The sequence below is a fragment of the Ranitomeya imitator genome, chromosome 5 (assembly GCF_032444005.1).
Source record: "Ranitomeya imitator isolate aRanImi1 chromosome 5, aRanImi1.pri, whole genome shotgun sequence".
In the NCBI taxonomy this organism is placed as follows: domain Eukaryota; kingdom Metazoa; phylum Chordata; class Amphibia; order Anura; family Dendrobatidae; genus Ranitomeya; species Ranitomeya imitator.
The window spans coordinates 26,856,410-26,878,208 of NC_091286.1; the positions used below are offsets into that span (position 1 = coordinate 26,856,410).

The 21,799-nt window shown below is 45.4% G+C and overlaps 2 protein-coding genes across 2 annotated transcripts in view; both read right to left on the minus strand.

Moving 5' to 3' along the window:
- C5H1orf115 (chromosome 5 C1orf115 homolog) overlaps positions 1-21,139 on the minus strand; it is a 35,812-nt gene extending 14,673 nt beyond the window's left edge. The window contains exon 1 of the mRNA XM_069768470.1: positions 20,769-21,139. Within this exon, the coding sequence (XP_069624571.1) occupies positions 20,769-21,062 (294 nt within the window). The 5' untranslated portion in view covers positions 21,063-21,139. The remainder of the gene's footprint in view (positions 1-20,768) is intronic.
- LOC138681175 (uncharacterized) lies at positions 12,410-20,753 on the minus strand. The gene is made up of 4 exons (XM_069768469.1): positions 14,834-20,753; positions 14,219-14,328; positions 13,979-14,125; positions 12,410-13,504 (listed from the first exon to the last, which is right to left on the minus strand). The coding sequence occupies exons 1-4, from the start codon at positions 15,014-15,016 to the stop codon at positions 12,583-12,585; spliced, it is 1,362 nt and encodes a 453-aa protein (XP_069624570.1). The 5' UTR covers positions 15,017-20,753; the 3' UTR covers positions 12,410-12,582.
- Positions 21,140-21,799: the final 660 nt, after the last annotated feature.

Consider the following 21,799-nt stretch of genomic DNA (forward strand, 5'->3'; position numbering starts at 1 on the left):
ACTTGCGCAAATAAGTTTGGAGAACGAACTCAGTGTTTATTAGTCTTGAGACAATTGTGTACTGATAATTATCCCCTCCTTTCTCTTCGTTTTTCTATCCTATCTTTTATTTGGCAACCATGGTTGTGCTGGGAGAAACCTTTTATAAGAAGCAGTCCAAGGACACTCTTATGGCCTTGTGCATGTCACAGCATGACTGTGCGGGAAAGACCAAGGCTCAAATGGTCGCTGAACTGGTGCAATTTGAAGCAGACCAAGCCGCTCTAGACCGCTCTCAGAGACCAGTGGCCGCAGAAGCAAGCACGAGCAGAGGTGGTGCTGCAGCAGAGTTCCAAACACTGAATGCCGGCGCTACTTGCAACCAGGGGAGCTCAGACATCCACCTGCAGCTGGCTCTGCAACAATGCTCTGCAGATGACCTAGAGAAATGTCTGCAGCTGGTCCTGCAATTCGAAGAGGCTGAGAGAGCCGAGCGCCAAGCCCAGCGAGAACATGAACTGGAGATGCTCTGGCAGGGGGATGCCCTCCACCACCCAGAGCTGTGTGCCCAGCAGCGCTCAGATACCGAAGCCCCGGCCCGATCACTTTCCTGTTATGGAGAAGGACGGGGACTTGGACACGTTTCTGCGGGCCTTTGAGAAAGCCTGCAGACAGTACCGGCTGCCTACAGATGATTGGGCCCGATACCTGACACCAGGGCTGAGAGGCAAAGCTCTGGAGGCGTTTGCTGCCCTCCCTCAAGAACAAGATGGAGACTATGAGGCCATCAAGCAGGCTCTGATAGCCAAGTTCCAGCTTACACCCGAGGTGTACCGTAGAAAGCTCCGGACCCTCCAACGTGGCCCACACGACAGTTACAGTGATGTGGTGCATGGACTGGGGACCCACTTTGACCAGTGGACCCAAGGACTGTCAGTGACCACCTTTGCACAGCTGCGAGACCTGATGATCAAAGACCAGTTCTTACATCTTTGCCCAGCTGAGGTGCGACAGTTCATGATGGACAGAGAACCCAAAGATGTGACGAAAGCAACGCAGATTGCCGATGCCTATGAGGCCAACCGTAGATCGGAAGTGCGGAAGCCAGTCAACACCAGCTGGAGAGGGGGTAAGCCTGCATCCAACGCCAGTACCCCTGCCAGCCAACACACCAGAGGTCCTGTCCCCGTGGCCAACAACACCAGATTTACCACCAAACCTCGCCAGTGTTACCACTGCAGGCGGCCTGGTCATATCAGTCACTACTGTCCAGACAAGCCAAAGAACCCCTCAGCAAAGGCCCCATGGCCTAATGCAGCAGTTCTTTTGGTGGGTGGTGTGGTTGGGAGGGTGTGTGACAACGTACAGCACGTCACTGTGGGAGGCCATGTTGCTACAGGCCTCAAGGACACCGGGGCTGAACGAACCCTCATCCGACCCAAACTGGCGGCCCCTGAAGAAATCATTCCGGGGAAAACCCTAACTGTCACTGGGATTGGGGGCATCAGCTGTCCCTTACCGATGGCCCGGGTTTATATTGATTGGGGTGCCGGGAGCGGGGTGAAGGAAGTGGGGCTGTCTGATAATTTGCCCACTGATGTTTTGTTGGGGACTGATTTGGGGAGGATGGTTGCATACTACGTCCCTGACACCCCTCCCCAATCTACTAATGAGGGTAACGTTAACCCTGATGATGATGATGATGATGATGGGAAATCGCATGTGTTACCTGACCATGCTTTATCTTGTAATGATGCATCTGATAACCATTTTTTCCCTAGGATTGATGGTGAAAATGTTGTACTTGTGCCAACTGAACCTGATAACCATTTTTCTGCAAAGGTTAATGTATCCATAGGTACAGGGGTGCTCAGCCTCGTCGCTCTGCGGAGTGAGATGGCTGAGGAACCCCTAGCAGGGGCAAGTGTCAGTGCTACAGGAAATGGGGAGATGCATGGGAACCGTGAGAGAGGTGACTCCATGAAATTGACCAGTGCCACCGAGGAAGGTAACTGGCCCAGAAGTAGCACTGCCCCTAAAGTGGTGGGGGTGGATGGGGAGGTAGAGCCCATAGCAGCGCCGGGCTGATGGGTCTGTAGAAACCCCCGAGGAGACAGCCTACGTAGCTGCTGTCACCCGCAGTCAGAGTGCCCGGAACGCAGATATCTGTCTGCCTTCCGGACCCTCCTCAGTCATCAGTGTGACTGAACTAGAGGTGGACCCAGAGCAGGTCCCAGAGGGTTCCCGTGGGGAAGGGACCCTGGCATCGCTTCTGGCTTCCCCTAGCCAGGAGATTCAGGCCGCTCTGCGCACAGATGTGAGCCTAGAGAGTTTGAGACAACTTGCCAAGACGCCCACCTCTGAGACTGATAAGGAGAGGGTGTTCTGGGAATGAGGAAGGTTATACCGGGAGACAGTACCCGTAGAAACGCAAAAGGAGTGGTTGAGGGAAAGACAGCTGGTCGTCCCACAGCAATTCCGGGGTGAGTTGTTACGGATTGCCTATGAGATCCCGCTAGCTGGACACTTGGGGATCAGCAAAACTAAGGCCCGGCTGTCTCAACACTTCTATTGGCCTAAGATGGGGACAGATGTGTCAAACTACTGCCGCTCCTGTATCACTTGTCAAAGAGTGGGGAAGGCGGGGCCTGCTCTTAAGGCTCCCCTGATCCCTTTACCAGTGATAGAGGAGCCTTTCCAGAGAATCGCAGTGGACATTGTTGGCCCGCTGGCCGTCCCCAGCAGCTCTGGAAAGCAATACATCCTTACTGTGGTAGACTACGCTTCCCGGTACCCAGAGGCAGTAGCTCTGTCGTCAACTATGGCAGATAAGGTGGCGGATGCCCTGTTGGCCATCTTTTCACGTGTAGGACTTCCCAGGGAAATGCTTATTGATCAAAGGACCCAATTTATGTCTCGCCTAATGGAGGCTCTCTGTAAGAGAATGCAGGTGAAGCACCTGGTATCGAGTGCGTATCACCCACAGACCAATGGCTTGTGTGAATGCTTCAATGGTACCCTCAAACAGATGCTACGCATGCTGGTTGAGACCCAAGGGCGCGACTGGGAGTGGTACCTCCCACACCTGCTATTCACTTACCGAGAGGTTCCGCAGGCCTCGACGGGGTTCTCCCCCTTCGAGCTCCTGTACGGCAGGCGAGTCCAGGGACCCTTTGGGTTGGTAAGAGAATCCTGGGAAGAGGAGCCGAACCCTTCTGAAGTGTCCATAGTGGAGTATGTCATGCGCTTCCGTGACAAGATGCAGACCTTGACGCAGTTGGTGCATGACAACATGACGCAGGCTCAGGCTGACCAGAAGCACTGGTACAACCAGAACGCCCGGGAGCGGACCTACCACATGGGTCAAAAGGTGTGGGTGCTGGTCCCCGTACCAAAGGATAAGCTTCAGGCAGCCTGGGAGGGCCCAACAGCTCAACCCGGTCACCTACGTGGTCACGCTTGACCACGCTCGGGGTTGGCAAAAGGCCTTTCACGTCAACATGATGAAGGCTCATCATGAACGTGAACCTTTCGTCCTACCGGTCTGCGGCTTGCCCGAAGACGGGGAGGAAGACACCCTCCTGGACATGCTGGCCCAAGCCAAGACCGGTGGGTCCATCGAGGACGTGGAGGTAAGCGCCTCGTTAACTGAACCCCAGCAGTTGCAGTTGCAAACCACACTGGAACCCTTCCGGGTCGTGTTCTCCAACCAACCTGGGAGGACTGAGTTAGCAGTCCACGAGGTGGACACCGGGAATCACGCCGCACTACGGCGGACACCCTATCGAATCTCCGACCAGGTGCAGCAGATTATGCGCCAGGAGATCGATGAGATGTTACAGCTGGGGGTGATTCGATGGTCAAAGAGCGTGTGGGCCTCACCTGTAGTTCTCGTGCCAAAGAAAGACCGGACCACCCGGTTCTGCGTGGACTACAGGGGGCTCAACGCCATCACAGCCTCTGATGCACACCCAATGCCGCGCATCGAGGAGCTGCTTGAGAGGTTAGCTGGCGCAAAATACCTGACAATAAAGGATCTGAGTCGAGGATACTGGCAGATTCCCCTGAGCCCCGAGGCGCAGGAGAAGTCCGCCTTTATCACACCCTTTGGATTGTACAAGTCCACGGTCATGCCCTTCGGCATGAAGAATGCCCCAGCCACTTTCCAGCGGATGGTCAACCTCCTGCTTCAGGGACTGGAGAAGTACGCAGTGGCGTACTTGGATGACACTGCCATCTTCAGTCCCTCCTGGAAGGAACACCTGCAGCATCTCAAGGAGGTGCTCAGGCGAATTCACCAAGCAGGATTGACTATCAAGCCGGGAAAGTGCCAGATGGGCATGAGAGAGGTCCACTACCTGGGGCACCGGGTAGGCGGAGGCACCCTAAAGCCAGAGCCTGAGAAAGTGGGAGTGATCGTGAACTGGCCCACCCCCAGGATCAAGAAACAGGTGATGTCCTTCCTGGGCACTGCAGGGTACTATAGGCGCTTCGTGCAGCACTATAGTAGCCTGGCAAAACCCTTGACGGACCTCACTAGGAAGAAGCTACCCCACATCGTCAACTGGACCAATGGCTGTGAAAGGGCCTTCCAGGCGTTGAAAACAGCACTGTGCAATGCCCCTGTGTTGAAAGCAGTCGACAGCAGTGACCGTTCTTGGTACAGACTGATGCCAGTGAGTTTGGCCTTGGTGCTGTGCTCAGCCAGGTTGACTCGGAGGACCAAGAGCACCCCGTGTTATACCTGAGCCGGAAATTTTTGCCAAGGGAAGTGGCCTACCCCACCATCGAGGAGTACCTGGCCATAGTCTGGGCCCTGCAGTGCTTGCAGCCCTACTTGTACGGTCACACCTTCACTGTGGTGACCGACCACCACCCTCTGCGCTCGCTAAACGCCATGTGTGGAAGCAACGGCAGGTTGCTACGCTGGAGCCTTGCCCTTCAGCAGTTTGACTTCACCATTGAACACAAAACGGGCAGGGAGCATGGAAATACAGATGGACTGTCCCGCCAGGGTGAACCTACTGAGGTGCACATGGAGGCATACCGAGGGGTTCTGCCTCCGTAGCGCACACCAAAAGGGGGAGGTGTCACGATATTGTATGGAATATCATATAAGTTTAGTTTCTCTTGTTAGCCAGGCTGTGGGCTATACCCCCCCCCTTCCCTTTCACTCAGGCAAGAGCGTGTCTTGTCAATGCATGTGGAAGAGTTTTATTGAAGAAAGGTATTTACGACTGGCATAGCTGCCAGGAGAGTGTACTAGCTGAAACTGGTTTAGAAGCTTCCAGAATCCATGAGAGTCTTTGTTCTAATATGATAAGATATTGGGCTAATGAGTTAGGCTAGAAAAAGGAAAAAATATATGTTCTTTATGTCCCTCGGCGGATCTGTCAACCACTCTAAACATGAGCTTCTAACTCCATCAGGTAAAAAAGTAGGGATTTCTCTGTAATTATGCATCACAAATAGGACATATTTGATCTCATTAGAATGCCAATGTTAATACAAGATGGATGCTGGGTTTGTTATGACTATGACGTGTTCTGTAGCGGAGATACAGGCATTAGACAAACTTGTGTTAAATCTAGTAAGACTGAAAAGGTAGGACGGTCTGGGATAGCCAGCCCTTTCTGTGATGTCACAGGCTGCAGTTTATAAGTTTTTGGCCAGACCCCAGCAGGGAGTCTGTCTGCTGGAACCCATGTGAGTCTGACCTGAAGAGCTGTTCCTAATGCACTGGGACAGATGGAAACTCCACTAGCCTGGTTGCCCACATGATCTGAACACATGTAAGTGTTATTTCTCATTTAACTCCTGTTTTTTTTTATAATTACCTTGTACATATTTTCAATATTTATATGACTTAATTTATAAACACTGCCTGAAACCTTTGATGGAGTATAATATTTAATACTAGAGTCGTTCTTCCTGTTCTAAAACGTACCCTGTCTCCTGAAGCGAATTGCACTACTGTTTTGGGTTAATTTCGGACCCGTTTAATCGAAGCTGGTGGCAGCTTACCGTGTGCAGGCCTCTGGGTGTTGTTTTAGCGACTGCGGCGTTGATAATTATTGTTCCTGCCTGAGTGGGAGTAGTTTATCGCGTCGCTGCAGCATGCCCAATAGTCAGTACATAGCAGGCAGCCTTTCTGGCGACTAATTACCCTAGGTGCAGTACCTAATCTGACCTGACCGTAAGGGGGGCGCCAGAGAGCTGCAAGTTTTAAGTGGAACTGTAAGCGGGATATACATAAATCCCTGCAGTTCGTGGTATATTGAAGAGCAGTGGGATACCTAGAATAAGCCCCTGCTGTAAACTAAGAGGTCAATAGCCTTGTGTGTGTTTTTTCATCACATTGTGGAGTGGAGGGATAACTAAGATAAGCCCCCCTGCACATGTGATAGCCGACTGTTGGCCTAAAGTCACCCCGATCTGTGACGTGGGGGTGACGGTCACGGTGTGAATCGTGACAGCCCCTATAATAGTGCCTTCTGATGTATCCACAAGGTGCCTACCACAGTGCCCCTATAATAGTGCCTTCTGATGTATCCACAAGGTGAAGACACAAAAGAGCACAGTGAGGTCAAAAATACTCTGTGGTGTGTGAACATGTTCCTACAGACTTGTTCATTGTGCAAGTAGCCCATGTGGTTCTGGTACTGTAATTGTTCTCTTGTTTCTACAAGACTAGGGAGTCCATCACTCCTTATGGGTCATTTGCATCAAAGCTGTTCCATCCAGTATGTCCACATGAAAATTCCCTCTCTGAACCCTGCTTATACAGGTACTATACAGATGATCAGGTTTTTAAATACATCAGATAGGGATTATATACATTATGTAGGACTGCTCTATATGTGTATACCTTGACGATTGGTGGAGCAGCTTAGTATACTTTTTTTTGCAAAAAAACGTATCAACTAAATACCCTGTTTTTTCCATCTTTTGACTAGCACTTGCTTATTACTGTGATTTTTTTTTTACAACTGTGTATTTTTGACCTCACTGTGCTCTTTTGTGTCTTCAAGTTTCTTGGTGGTGTGTGAACAGGTTCTTACAGACTTGTTCATTGTGCAAGTAGCCCATGTGTTTCTGGTTCTGTATACACAAAGTGCCTACCACAGTGCCCCTATAAGAGTGCCTTCCGATGTGTCCACAAGGTGCCTGCCACAGTGCACCTATAATAGTGTCTTCTTATGTGTCCACAAGGTGCCTACCACAGCGCCCCTACATTGATAGTGAAATTATCAACAAAGTAACTACTACATTTCATACAAAATAAGTTCTGTCTCAAGTCTGCCACAGTAAACTTGTAATAGTGCCGCCTTCATGCAACAAAAAGTGGCAGCCAAATTCCATATAATACTGCACTCCAGAGTGGAGGACATTATATTAGTGTCTGCCACAGTAATGTAAGAGCCATGTAATGACTAACAGTGTCCATGAAATAGTACGTGACACAGTGCTACTATAACGTGGACAGGACTATAACATGACATCCACGGTGCCAATATAATAGTGCCAATATAATACTGCCAAAGACATATTTACAGCCCAAATTATTACACTTTGAATATATGCTGTTATACTGTTACATAACCGATCACCCGGAATAATGGCCAAATTGTCTGTATCCCCTGGAAGAAATTCCTTACATCTCTGTTGTTCGTTATTGGGGACAGTCAAACTGCTGATCCCAAAGGGCGACTCTCACCTTGTCTGGGAACTTGTATGTGACATTCTCCACTGGACGGTAATATGTATAGTTATACCGCTATGTCTACAGCTCAGGAAAACCCATTATATTCAGGAAGTCCCTGCATTAATAATGTATATGAGATAATGCACCACCTACTGTTATGGAATGTGTAATTATTTTCAGGTCCTAAGGGTATTTATTTTTATTATCTATAGTTTTGTAAATATGAGCAGTATTAGGCCATGTTCACACAGTGCGTTTTTTACTGCGGAACCGCAGCGGTTTTGCCGCTGCGGTTCCGCAGCTGTTTTCCATGCAGGGTACATTACAATGTAACCCTATGGAAAACAGGAACCGCTGTGCACATGATCCTGAATTTCCCATAAAAAGCCGCGCTGAATAGCTGCGGGAAAAAAGAAGGAGCATGTCACTTCTTTTTCCGAAACAGCAGCGGTTCTGCACCCATAGACCTCCATTGTGAGATCAAACCCGCAGTAAAACCCGCAGATCAAAAATATATCTGCGGGTTTTATTGTGGTTTGTGGTGCAGAAACGCTGCTATAGGAAGAGCGGGGAAGCGGGAGGAAGTCCGTGGGCGGAAGTGCGTGGGCGGAGTGTCGTTCCCGAAGAGACTGTCATGGAGGCATACCGTCGCATGGGGATCGATGTCGGGCGTCTGATTGATTTGGTATGTATGTGTGTGTGTGTGTCTGTGTGTGTGTCTGTGTGTGTGTCCCCATGCGACGATAGTGCCTCCATTGTGCTAAGTCGCCGTATGGGACTACTACTCCCATCCGGTATTAGGATGGGAGAGTTGTCCCTGTGTCCGGCGACTTAGCACAATTGTAAAGTTACACAAAACACCTACACACAATACACATACATGACACACAGTACAGTACATACAACACATAACATAGAGTATATACTCACCAACAGCACACTTGTAGGCGAAGCCCTCGATCCTCCAGGAAAAAATCCCAAAATAAAAAATAAAATTCATACTCCCTGTCCGCAGAATCCATAAAACGAGTGTCCCACGCCGATCGGCTGCTCTCCGGCGATACACTGCCAGGAGCGAAGCTCCTGGCAGTGTATCGCGTACTGTCCCGGAGTTCAATGGCTCTGGCGTCTCGGTTAACGGCAGTACAGCTGCGTTGAACTTTCCCACGCAGCACTGCCGTTAAGCGAGAGTGTCGGGGTCAATGACCGCCGGTAAACTCGCTCGCGCATGCGCAGTAACACACCGACAGGAACTACGGCTCCTGTCAGTGTGTTGCTGCAGCCGTGGAGAGCAGACACATCTCTGGATGTGTCTGTTCTCCATGGAAGATCTTCGTGGGACCCTCGATGGATTTCTGCGGACAGGGCCAGGGAGTATGAATTTGTTTTTTTATTTTGCCTCTTTTTCAGGTCGAGGGTCTTCAGGTGGATTGAGCGAAGAATAAAATATGGTCAAAAAGTGTGTGTCTTTATTTCATTAAAATATTTTTTTCTAGTCTTTGTGGGTTTTTTTTAACCCTTTCATTGGCTTAATAATGGATAGGCCTTTCTGGCCTAAAAATATAGGGGGACCCCAACACTTTTTTTTTCGGGGCCCCCTATATTTTAGTGCCGGAACGGTTACGCAGACAGCTGTGGGCTTATATTCATGGCCTGGGAACAGCCATGGGTATTTTAACCCCTTCCCGGGCCTCAAATATTGGCCCACGGCTGTCTGCCTAGCCTTTCTGGACTAAAAATATAGGGGGACCACAACACTTTTTTTTTTTCTGGGCCCCCTATATTTTAGTGCCAGAAAGGCTGCGCAGACAGCTGTGGGTTAATATTCATAGCCTGGGAACAGCCATGGGTATTTTAACCCCTTCCCGGGCCTCAAATATTGGCCCATGGCTGTCTGCCTAGCCTTTCTGGACTAAAAATATAGGTGGACCCTATGTATTTTTTTTTTAGGAGGTCCACATATATTATAGTAAACCTTTAATAGGATTAATAATGGATAGGCGTCTTATTGACGCCTCTCAATTATTAACCGTGCTCAATGCCACCTTACAATAGCAACCCTATCATTAACCCTAGGATCCCTTTAGGGTTAGGGGTAGGGTTAGGATCCCTTTAGGGTTAGGGGTAGGGTTAGGGGTACGGTTAGGATCCCTTTCGGGTTAGGATCCCTTTAGGGTTAGGGGTAGGGTTAGGGTTAGGATCCCTTTAGGGGTAGGGTTAGGATCCCTTTTGGGTTAGGATCCCTTTAGGGTTAGGGGTAGGGTTTGGGGTAGGGTTAGGATCCCTTTAGGGTTAGGGGTAGGGTTAGGGTTAGGATCCCTTTAGGGGTAGGGTTAGGGTTAGGATCCCTTTCAGGTTAGGATCCCTTTAGGGTTAGGGTTTGGGGTAGGGTTAGGATCCCTTTAGGGTTAGGGGTAGGGTTAGGGGTAGGGTTAGGATCCCTTTCCGGTTAGGATCCCTTTAGGGGTAGGGTCCTTAGGGTTATGAGCCCTAACCCTACCCTAACTATTTCAGTTTATAGTGTGTTTTTTACTTAATGTTTTTGATTGGCGCACGCACCGCTCAGGATTGATGGCGCCAGAGCTAGTAGTAAAACAACTGCACACGAACGTTTTTATTGGTGTTTGTGTTTTCAGTTTGTGCTTGTGTTCATTTATTAGGGGTTACTTTGATATATTTCAACTTTTTAAAAGCATTTGTGTAACATTACTTGGTCGTGCTATAGATTATGAGATGACACTATTGTATTCATTGTAGGTTCGTGATTATCCGGCCCTGTGGGACCCTTCCGATGAATCCTATAAGGATAAGTACTTCAGGGAACTTGCGTGGACCAAAATAGTTCGCGACTTGTTCCCGGATTGGGACAAATATCCTGGGGCAACACAGCAGAAAATAGGTAATTATAATTACATTTATTTAGTAAACCTTGAGTATATTAAAAATAAAATTTGTTTAGATCTCTAAAAAATTGTTTGTTTTTTTGGAACCTTTTTTTGGTAGATAAAGATGTGAGGCAACGTTGGCGCTCCATCAGAGACCGATTCACAAAATTTCTAAATGATTGCTCAAGGAGTGGCTCTTCGCCAAGCAAAACAAAATTCCCCTTCAGTGAAGAGCTACAGTTTATTGTGACCAGCAGCACATTGAGAAAGTAAGTTAAAATCCACTCCACAAGATTATTTATATATAATATGTTGTGCAATTGTATTAATGATCTTTTTTTTCCCCCCACAGGACGGAAGGAAACATGTCTGCAGCTGATTTAGAGGACAGCGACACAGAGGATGGAGCAGGCAGTTCCTCTGGAGTGGGAGGGACCATCTCTCCCTCCATTCCCACAGCTTCTGCTGAATCAACATCCACTTCAGCAGCTGCTGCATCAACATCTGCTTCAGCAGCTGCTGAAGCATCTGATTCCGTAGAAGCTGTGAGAGTGGAGAAGAGAGCTGTCTATCCGGTGGCAGCAGAGAAAAAACAAAAAAAAACAAAGAAGAACCAAGAGGACCAAACGGTTCAAATTGCCTGTGACACATTGGATTTATTAAAAAAAATCAACTACCGATGACCATTGCGACTCCTTTGCACTAACTGTCGCCAGAAAAACACGCTCCCTGCCACCGGATAGACAATCTCTTTTTATGTCTATGGTCCAGATGTTCCTCACTGCTCTGGAGGACCCTGCTCCTATTTCTCCATACAATGAGGTTCTGATGGGGGTGTTGGGACTTTTCAGGCCCCGACACAGAACACCTGAAACACCAGCTACAAGACCCCTGTATTTGTCCAACAGCCAAGGAAGTTATGGAGATAGAGGCAGTTCGCAGCAGCTGGGGGGAGCAACGTATGAAACTGAGGGAACAAATTTCCTCAATTCTCCAGAGTACACCTTTCTTAATTGAACGTGAATTGGGCAAAAGTTTTCAGTTGCACAGAAAACCACAAGAAAAACGAAGTACATCATATGTGATAATCGTTAAACTTATCAGTTTATTGAAAATAATAAAAATGAACAAAACATAATATAACAGAAAAACCGTATTGGTATTCAAATAATAGGGAACAGGTGCACCACAACATCCACTATCACATAACAGGAGGGGAGAAGGACATGAGTTGTCAAAGGAGTAAAAAATATAACTGAGTCCTGGCACTGGAGGTCTCAATACAGATGTACAGGGACATATAACTCCTTTGACAACTCCTGCCCTTCTCCCCTCCTGTTATGTGATAGTGGATGTTGTGGTGCACCCGTTCCCTAATATTCGAATATTTCAGTTAATACGGTTTTTCTGTCATATTTTGGTCATTTTTAATATTCAACAAAAAACTGACAATTTTAATGATTATCCGAGATATAATGTACTTCTTTTTTCTTGTGGTTTTCTTGTGTTTTTTTATCTGACTCTGGTGTCCGGCCATGAGCTTTTTTTGTTTTTTAGCTCCAGTTGCCTGTTGAATTTGAAAGGGGCTGTTTATATTTTTTTTTTCAAATTGAAAAATCATTTGTAAAAATTACCACTAATTTGTGTTCTCTACAATAAATTTTATTTTTCACAAAATATTCTCTTCTTTTTAGACAATGGGGACAAGGCCGCTGTCCTGGGTTTATGGGCTATCGATTAGTGGTTTAAGGGTTGATGTGTTAACTATTGTATATCTCATACTGCTGTTAATTTATGAAAACACCAACCATTTTTTTGACATACAAAAAAACAAAACAAATTAAACCAAAATAAATTTTTTATTTATATTACAACCAAATTTTTTTTTTTTTTTTTGGGTAACATGAAAAAAATTTTTTTTTTTTAATTTTTTGTGTTGATTGCTGTCGTTTATCATTCTTCGGGATGTTTTCAAAACTGTTAGCAGCGATGTCGGCAACTTTTTGGGGACGGTCAGTGTAGATGCATCCTTCTCTGCTGGTCAGGCTGCTCAACACCAGCACAGGAGTATTGCCAGTGCACGGCACCTTCTGGACTCATAAAGTAGTCAGTGAAGGATTCTCTCACACGCACACCAGAGTTGGACGGCCTGCCCAGATCCCCGTTGACAACTGGATTAAATACTGGCTGCTGGTACTCCACATCTACGTCAGTGTTGTACTCACGAGCATAGTTGTGGAGTACACAGCAAGCCTTTATCACAGCATCAACGGTGTCTGTGTCCAACTGAATGGCAGTGTGAAAGATCCTCCACTGACTAGTCATGATCCCAAAGGTGCATTCCACATACCTGCGTGCACGACTCGGCCGATAATTAAAAATCCTCCGTCGGGCATCCAGTCCTCTTCGTGAGTATGGGCGCAGCAGGGTCGTCGTTAAGGGAAACGCCTCATCCGATACCATCACAAAGGGTACTGGATGTGTGGAACCCGGCAAAGGTCTTGGGGCTGGGAGCGTGGCGCCATCTCGAAGAATTTGCATCCCAATCTGTGACGTTCGCAACACCCGAGAATCCCCAGTACTACCATAGACACCAACATCAATCGCAACAAATTTGTAATGGGCATCAGCCACCGCCATCAGGACCACTGAAAAATACTTCTTATAATTAAAGAAGCGTGATCCTGATCGTGGTGGCTGCTGAACCCTAACATGTTTACCATCGACTGCACCTATGCAGTTTGGGAAATTGGCCACAGACTGAAAGCCTGCTGCAACCTGCAGCCAAGTCTCCTCGGTTGGGGAAGGCATCACTATAGGCTGCAACTTCTGCCAGATGACGGTACATGTGCACCTCACAATGTTAGAGATGGTGGATTTACCAACCCTAAATTGGAGGTGCAGGGATGTATAGCTCTCTCCTGTGGCCAAAAATCTGGAAAGAAACAAAAAAGAAAATTAGAAATGTCACACAAAAAGGTAATTACAACATGTCACAAGTTAAGGCCGCTATAATATGCGTCCAGCACCATTCAATAATGATGGCATTAACACCCAGCACAACACAAAGGGTGTTAAAAAACATTAATAAAAGGCCTGATGGGACTTGCGCACACACGCATGCGAGATATGACCGGGTGTTGCATGGTAATCCCCGGACCTGCTGCATGCACTCTGTTGTGGAGCGTGCGGCTCCATGTATTGGTATGTGGGTGCAGACTCCGCTCCAGACTGCAGGCGGCAGAGCCGGGGTTTACCATGCAACACTCGCCCGTATCTCACGTGTGTGTGTGTGTATGTGTGCTCCCTGTCCAACAGGAGGACTGGGTGGGTTTAATCACACATACTGGACACAGAGACGTGTAAAATAGAGACCTAACGACATTCCCCCAAAAAAATTGTTACTTACCGCAAGGTGATGAGCAGCCTTTCCTCTGCAGAGATGGCCGTCCTCATCACTGTGTCTTGCTGTGTCAAATGGGGTGCCAGGATGGTGAGCAGTCTGTCAAATGCCATAATTGGTAGCCGACAAAAAGAGATAAATTTTTCAGGATATCTGAAAATTGAAAAAGAAACACAAAAAGGGTTACTTCACAAGTATTGTTAGCAAAAAAATTGTAAATTAGTCATTCAATACATTTCTACTTACCTCCTCAAATCATTGTACAGCACATAAAAGTGCCCCTTCTGTGTTCGCTCTGCTACAAGCGGGTGCACCCACATCCTTTTCTGCGCACGTCTTCTCTGCCGCCGCTGCCTCTAAAGTAAAAAAAATATATATATTTTGTAAAACACAACAATGAGAAAAAAATATCAAACATGCCTGGAAAGCAATGCGGATTATGTAAGGGTACGTGTCCACGTTCAGGATGGCCGTCGTTATCGTTGGAGCGCCAAAGCCGCTATGTGCAAAGCCCCACCCCCTTCTGGGACGCAATGATGCCAGATGTGTTCATTGTACAAATCCAGCATCATCGCACCCCACGCATAGGGCCCTGTTTTATTCCTTGCGGAGCCGCAGCTTCTCTGCAAGGAACACGGACATGCTGTGATCATAAAAGACGCGCAGCATGTCCGGAGTCGCAGGGCTGACGGATGACACACAGTGGACACGTGATTTCATGAAATCACCTCCACTATGCTGTTACATGTGGACGCTGCATGTTTGGCGCTGCGGCCACACGCAGCGCCAAACATACAGCGTTTCCAGAACGTGGACATGTACCCATAACCCAATATATAAAACAAACAGACATCTGCTTACCTGACGTGCATGTCGATTCAGAATTAGAATCATCAACCCCAGGATCGCAATCCGGTGTGGCGTGCGGAGCTGGATCCGCGGGCTGTCATCTGGCCTACGCTCAGCACGTCCACTCATTTTGATGTGTAAGTTCCAAAATGGAGGATGGAAGAAGAAAAGGGTTGGACAAGGAAATGACATCATTTTTTTTTTTTTTTTCCCCCACTGCAGTAAGCTTTATTTGTGTCAAACACAGACAATCTGCAGAAAAAACTGCATCAAAAAACGCACTAAAAACCGCATCAAAATACGCACCAAAAACGCACCAAAAACCGCACCTGCGTTTTCTGCAAAGAGCTGCGGTTTCAGTCCTGAAAAAAAAAGGAGGGAAATCAGGAACGTGTGAACATACCCTTATAGTAGTTTCTGTTGTGCTCAAAAGTTTACATACCCCAGCAGAATTTTTGCTTTCTTGGCCTTTTTTTCAGAGAATATAAATGATAACACCAAAACTTTTTTTCCACTCATGGTTAGTGGTTGGGTGAAGCCATTTTTTTGTCAAACTACTGTGTTTTCTCTTTTTAAATCATAATGACAACCCAAAACATCCAAATGACCCTGATCAACTGTTCACATACCCCATTTCTTAATACCGTGTATTGCCCCCTCTAACATCAATGACAGCTTGAAGTCTTTTGTGGTAGTTGTGGATGAGGTTCTTTATTTTCTCAGATGGTAAAGCTGCTCATCTTCTTGGCAAAAAGCCTCCAGTTCCTGTAGATTCCTGGGCTCTCTAGCATGAACTGCGCGCTTGAGATCTCCCCAGAGTGGCTCAATGATACTGAGGTCAGGAGACTGAGATGGCCACTCCAGATTCTTCACTTTGTTTTGCTGCAGCCAATGTCAGGTCGACTTGGCCTTGTGTTGTGGCTCGTTGCCTTGTTGGAACGTTCAGATAAGTCCCATGCGCAGCTTCCGGGCTGATGATTGCAAATTTGCCTCCAATATTTGCTGATAAAGTGCTGCACTCATCTTTCCTTAAATTTGACCAAGTTTCCGGTGCCTTTGTAACTCACACATGCCGAAAACATCAGCGATCCACCTCCGTGCTTTACAGTAGGAATGGTGTTCCTTTCATCATAGGCCTTCTTGACCTCTCTTCAAATGTAACGTTTATGGCTGTGGCCAAAAAGTTCACTTTTGGTCTCATCACTCCAAATTACCTTGTTCCCGAAGATTTAAGGCTTCTCTCTGTGCTGTTTTGCATATTGTAGGTGACATACTTTGTGGCATTTACGCAGTAATGGCTTTTTTTATGGTGACTCGACCATGCAGCCCATTTTTCTTCAAGGGCCTCGGTAGTAGATATATTCTTGTACATAGGGGCAGTATTATAGTAGTTATATTCTTGTACATAGCAGGCAGTATTAAAGTAGTTATATTCTTGTACATAGGAGAAGTATTATAGTAGTTATATTCTTGTACATAGGAGCAGTATTATAGTAGTTATATTCTTGTATATAGGGGCAGTATTATAGTAGTTATATTCTTGTACATAGGAGCAGTATTATAGTAGTTATATTCTTGTATATAGGAGCAGTATTAGAGTAGTTATATTCTTGTACATAGGAGCAGTATTATAGTAGTTATATTCTTGTACATAGGACCAGTATTATAGTAGTTATATTCTTGTACATAGGACCAGTATTATAGTAGTTATATTCTTGTACATAGGGGCAGTATTATAGTAGTTATATTCTTGTACATAGGAGCATTATTATAGTAGTTATATTCTTGTTTATAGGGGCAGTATTATAGTAGTTATATTCTTGTACATAGGAGCAGTATTATAGTAGTTATATTCTTGTTCATAGGGGACTATTATAGTAGTTATATTCTTGTTCATAGGGGCAGTATTATAGTAGTTATATTCTTGTTCATAGGGGCAGTATTATAGTAGTTATATTCTTGTACATAGGAGCAGTATTATAGTAGTTATATTCTTGTTCATAGGGGACAGTATTATAGTAGTTATATTCTTGTTCATAGGGGCAGTATTATAGTAGTTATATTCTTGTACATAGGGGACAGTATTATAGTAGTTATATTCTTGTACATAGGAGCAGTATTATAGTAGTTATATTCTTGTACATAGGAGCAGTATTATAGTAGTTATATTCTTGTACATAGGAGCAGTATTATAGTAGTTATATTGTTGTGCATAGAGGCAGTATTATAGTAGTTATATTCTTGTACATAGGGGACAGTATTATAGTAGTTATATTCTTGTTCATAGGGGCAGTATTATAGTAGTTATATTCTTGTACATAGGGGACAGTATTATAGTAGTTATATTCTTGTACATAGGAGCAGTATTATAGTAGTTATATTCTTGTACATAGGAGCAGTATTATAGTAGTTATATTCTTGTACATAGGAGCAGTATTATAGTAGTTATATTCTTGTACATAGGGGACAGTATTATAGTAGTTATATTCTTGTACATGGGGGCAGTATTATAGTGGTTATATTCTTGTTCATAGGGGCAGTATTATAGTAGTTATATTCTTGTACATAGGGGACAGTATTATAGTAGTTATATTCTTGTTCATAGGGGCAGTATTATAGTAGTTATATTCTTGTACATAGGAGCAGTATTATAGTAGTTATATTCTTGTTCATAGGGGCAGTATTATAGTAGTTATATTCTTGTACATAGGAGCAGTATTATAGTAGTTATATTCTTGTACATAGGGGACAGTATTATAGTAGTTATATTCTTGTTCATAGGGGCAGTATTATAGTAGTTATATTCTTGTACATAGGAGCAGTATTATAGTAGTTATATTCTTGTACATAGGGGACAGTATTATAGTAGTTATATTCTTGTGTATAGGGGGCAGTATTATAGTTGTTATATTGTATATAGGGGCAGTATTACTGTAGTTGTTCTTGTACATAGTATAACATGTATTAAGCTAAATTAGTTAGAAAGCTTCGGTGACGGGAAGTGCATACATACATACATTAAGTTTTTTGTCATTTTACAGTCCGTTATTAAGGTGGATGAGTTGGGTAATGCTGATCTCACCGTTGACATATCTTAGTTGGTCATAGTCTAGAGTTCACTGATTTGTGTTTTTACGATTAGGAAACATGAGTGTTGTGACTTAATAATTAATTAACGCAAGAAATAAAGAAAAAGGAACATTTGGACAATGATAGATCCACAATCCAATGTATCAGGAGAACAATATAGGCGACCTAATGTCCCCAGTCTCATTGGTCCTGGTCACCTGGAGCCCCATAACCAAGTTTACAACAAGCCGCACATCATGTCAGGTTTTGGTAAAGACCTAGGGCCCGATTCATCATTTCCGCCTCTCAATTAGGGACTTTTTGATTTGTAACAAATTCATCTAACAATTAGCTCTGTTTTTCCAGTTGTGTTACGTGGTTTAGTTACTCTTCTTATTTTTTATATTAATGTGGCTCTTCCAGGTATTTCAGACAGATTTATGAAATGCAACTTTAAAAACAAAAAATTAAAAAAAAATAGCGATTTTATTTACTCCAGTTAACGAAACCTCTGACTTTTCCCGCTAAAAAGTCACAAAATCAATTAGAGAGAGGAATAAAAGAAAAATTTTCCCTTTGAGCAAAATTCATGAATCACGTTTTGATAAACTTTGCTCAAAAAACATCATTGAAAACCACAAAAAAAGTCAAAAAAGTAAAGTGACTTAACAAAAAAGAAAAACTAAAAATGATGAATCGGCCCTTGGTGTTTGTTTTCCCCTCCAGGTTCTTGAGACAATTCCCAAACTTGGTAAATCACAGGACATTTAAGTCCTGCCTTACTGCAGTCACGGACCCCATAAATGCCCACAAATTCACTTTCTGCTACACACTATCCAACAACGACAACTCGTGCATATTTTTTTGTCAGAAGGGTGTCACGTACCCCTGGAATTCCCGGAGTTAGAAGGTCACGTTGGGTAACAAATCGCAGGTCTTCTGTAGAGATGGTGTTATTTGTGTCCCATATTAAAATGATTTAGTTTCCTCTAGTGCTGAAGAGGTAAATGACACTTTCTTTGCTCGTCGGAAACTTGCAGCTTTATTTCAGCTGCTTCTGATCTGGTCATTACTTCTGCCTATAAAAATTGGTCAGACCTCCTTGTCCCTGCCTGTGAAAGATTTGCCTTTCTGTGCTATGTTCTAAAGCTAAGTGGTTGGATGGAGTTATTGTAGTAGTTATCTGTGGTTTGCGGTAGTTCGTGTGTGTTTATCTCCTGGTCCCTGTTCCCGTTTAGTTTATTCCTCCCTGTCCCTGTCCTCCTCCCTATTGTTGGTTAGTGCTTTTGTATGATAGAGGTTTTTGGGTTTCCCTATTTTGTCTGTCTTACATTTCTGTCCCATTTCTCTTAGGGTGGGAGGTGACAGATCAGGGCTTAACAGGAGCATAGTAAGGTTGGAGACTCGGGCCTCTCTACCTTCAAGAGTACCCCAGGGATGGGGATAGTTAGGGTCCCAGTTCCAGGGACAGTCTGATTCCCCCCTTCCTTACCGAAGACTGTCACAGCGTGACATTTTTAATACAGGAACAGCGTCACTCATGTTTTTGTTTGTCTTTAACTTTTTCCTTACTTAGTCAAACTGATAGTCCGCATGCATTCGTTGGACCCCACCTAACTCGCTTTTATTGCCCCTTTGAATGATGGGTCATAAAAGTAACAAGAAGGAGGTTGTTTGGGATTAGGATTTTGTGGACAGTTCCCAGTGTCATGAGGACAAGGGGCAAACCAAGGTGTTGAGGGCAAGGACCCCGATCAGCCCCCAAATACCTTTGAACAATGGAGTTTGGGATGGTGTTTGCTGCTTTTTCAGTGACCAGGGTGCGGACTATAGAGGTCTCCTCCGGACTGTGACCCACGTGCTCCTTTCTTAGGAGGCAGAACACCGTACCCCTAAATGGTTTTACTAGGGCTGTGTATTGGGCGATATGGGAATTCTTTCAACACTTTTTTGGGCAAACTATGACAGTGGCGGTTTACCCCATACTCTGAGGACACCTCTGGCAGCTGCTTATCTCCTCTAAGATCAAAGAGGACTGGGCATATCAACATAAAACAGCCCGATCCTTCTTGCCTCAACATCTTCATTCAGACCCCAAACATTGGTGTAGCTTTACGCTTGTGAGCCCCAATGCCAAATCTCAATCTGGGGGCCCCCAACCATCTTGAAACTTTCATGATATTGGTCTTCTTATGTGGGTCACAGGGATATATTGGGCCCTGCCAAGTTCCAGAGCCCCCGCCCCCACTATAGTTATGCCCCTGTCTATACACATTAGCTGGTCGGTCACATTTTCTCAAATCACACGTTTGGCTTCAACCCCACCGTTATCGGCCATTAATTGTCCCTGAGATTTGTGTAAATGGATGAACACTTTCTGACAATCTGAGAATATTTGGGACTTTTTATCGGTTCTCAATGATCGCTGACGATGGCAAAAAAAATGCATCATTATTGTATCATGTGAATGTGCCCCGATAGTCCACGCTCCACGTACACAGGATATGCCTGGAAAAACAATAGATCCCAAAATCTCAGGGCTGGACTTTCCTATACTAGAACATAAGCGAAAGCTAAAATGCGTCGGCACAGCGTGAAATAATCACATTTCTCACAACAGTGTACATCTGATCTGGGTCTATTATTACTAGCTGTTGGGGGACTACAAATCCAAGCATGGCCTCTGTCCAGTATAGTCTTGGAAGCCGAGAGCAGAGCTTGCTCTAAGCAGTTACATGTAGCAGAGCGGAGTTTGTTATGATACGGCAGTCCTATGTAAGGCCATAGGTGTAGGATCGGTGTCTCTTGTGTAACACCTGTGGTCTTACATAGGACTGCCGGTAAACTGCACATGCTCCTTTCCTTGCTCCCCTCTCACCTTTGCATATTTCTTGACTTTCTGCTTCCTCTTATACTTCTTGTCCTCCTTGCACTCAGTGTCCTCCACATTCTCCTCCAGGGGTTCATACCTGTCAGGCAGGGGGGACAGGTGAACCTTCTTACTGCTCCTCTCTTTCTTTTGCTTCCTCTTCTTCTTCTTCTTGCTCTTGCATTGCTCTGAAAGCTCTTGCAGCTCCAGCTGAATCCTGCTCCCCTCTTTCTCTGCAGTCTCCCCCTGCACCTTGTCTGGGTGCATTTTTCTGTACTTGTTTTTCTTCTTGCCTCTTGCCATTCTCAGGATCAGTCTGTGCTTTCAGCTTGCAGCACCGAGCAGGTAAATGCAGCAATAACATGGACTTTGCTTCTGATAGGATTACAGCAAAGGAATGTTTGTGTGCTCCACCTCTCCCCCTAGTGGTGCCTTTCAAAAACTGCATCTTATTATTTCCTATGGCGCAGATGTGTCTGCTCTATGTCTCCATCTAGTGGTGGTTATGGAGAAATGCAGCGTCTGTTACTTCCTACAGTGCAGGAATGTGTCTGCTCTCGCACTCCACCTGGTGGTAGCTGATGAGAACTGCTGTTATTTCCTCTGTGTCTCCCATGTGACCCTGTCCAAGGCTGGCTCTGCAGCAGACCCTTTGTCTAGTTACACAGTGGGGGTCTTATGGCCCATTGTTCATTCATACTTTGTTTATTTACTTATCTTCGTACAGGATGTCCCCTCCCTGTCCCAGGATTGTTATCAGTGCCATTCTCCTAATCCCATCACTGTAAAAACAGGGAGTATGGAGCTAAAAATAAGACACACTTCCCATGGCAGTCTAGTCACTGGGATATTTTCACTGATGTAATTTTGCACAAGTGATTATCACCAATTTCTTAGTGCCCGTTCCCCTTTACGGCAGCTCAGTTCCTATTAAAGTGGATGTGATCTGAGTCGCAGTACCCAGGAATGGCCACTGGATGGTGTATGGAGCTGTGAATAATATTTACATGTGAAGCTGATCGGTGGCAGCGCCAGGTGTC

What these genes read in the sequence shown, in the direction of transcription:
- LOC138681175 (XM_069768469.1), bottom strand. Translation starts at nt 15,016, where the DNA reads ATGATGTCATTTCCTTGTCCAACCCTTTTCTTCTTCCATCCTCCATTT. An exon ending in TGAATCGACATGCACGTCAG is followed by an intron (nt 14,329 to 14,833) that starts GTAAGCAGATGT and finishes TTTTTACTTTAG; the next exon opens with AGGCAGCGGCGGCAGAGAAG. An exon ending in CTGTACAATGATTTGAGGAG is followed by an intron (nt 14,126 to 14,218) that starts GTAAGTAGAAAT and finishes TTCAATTTTCAG; the next exon opens with ATATCCTGAAAAATTTATCT.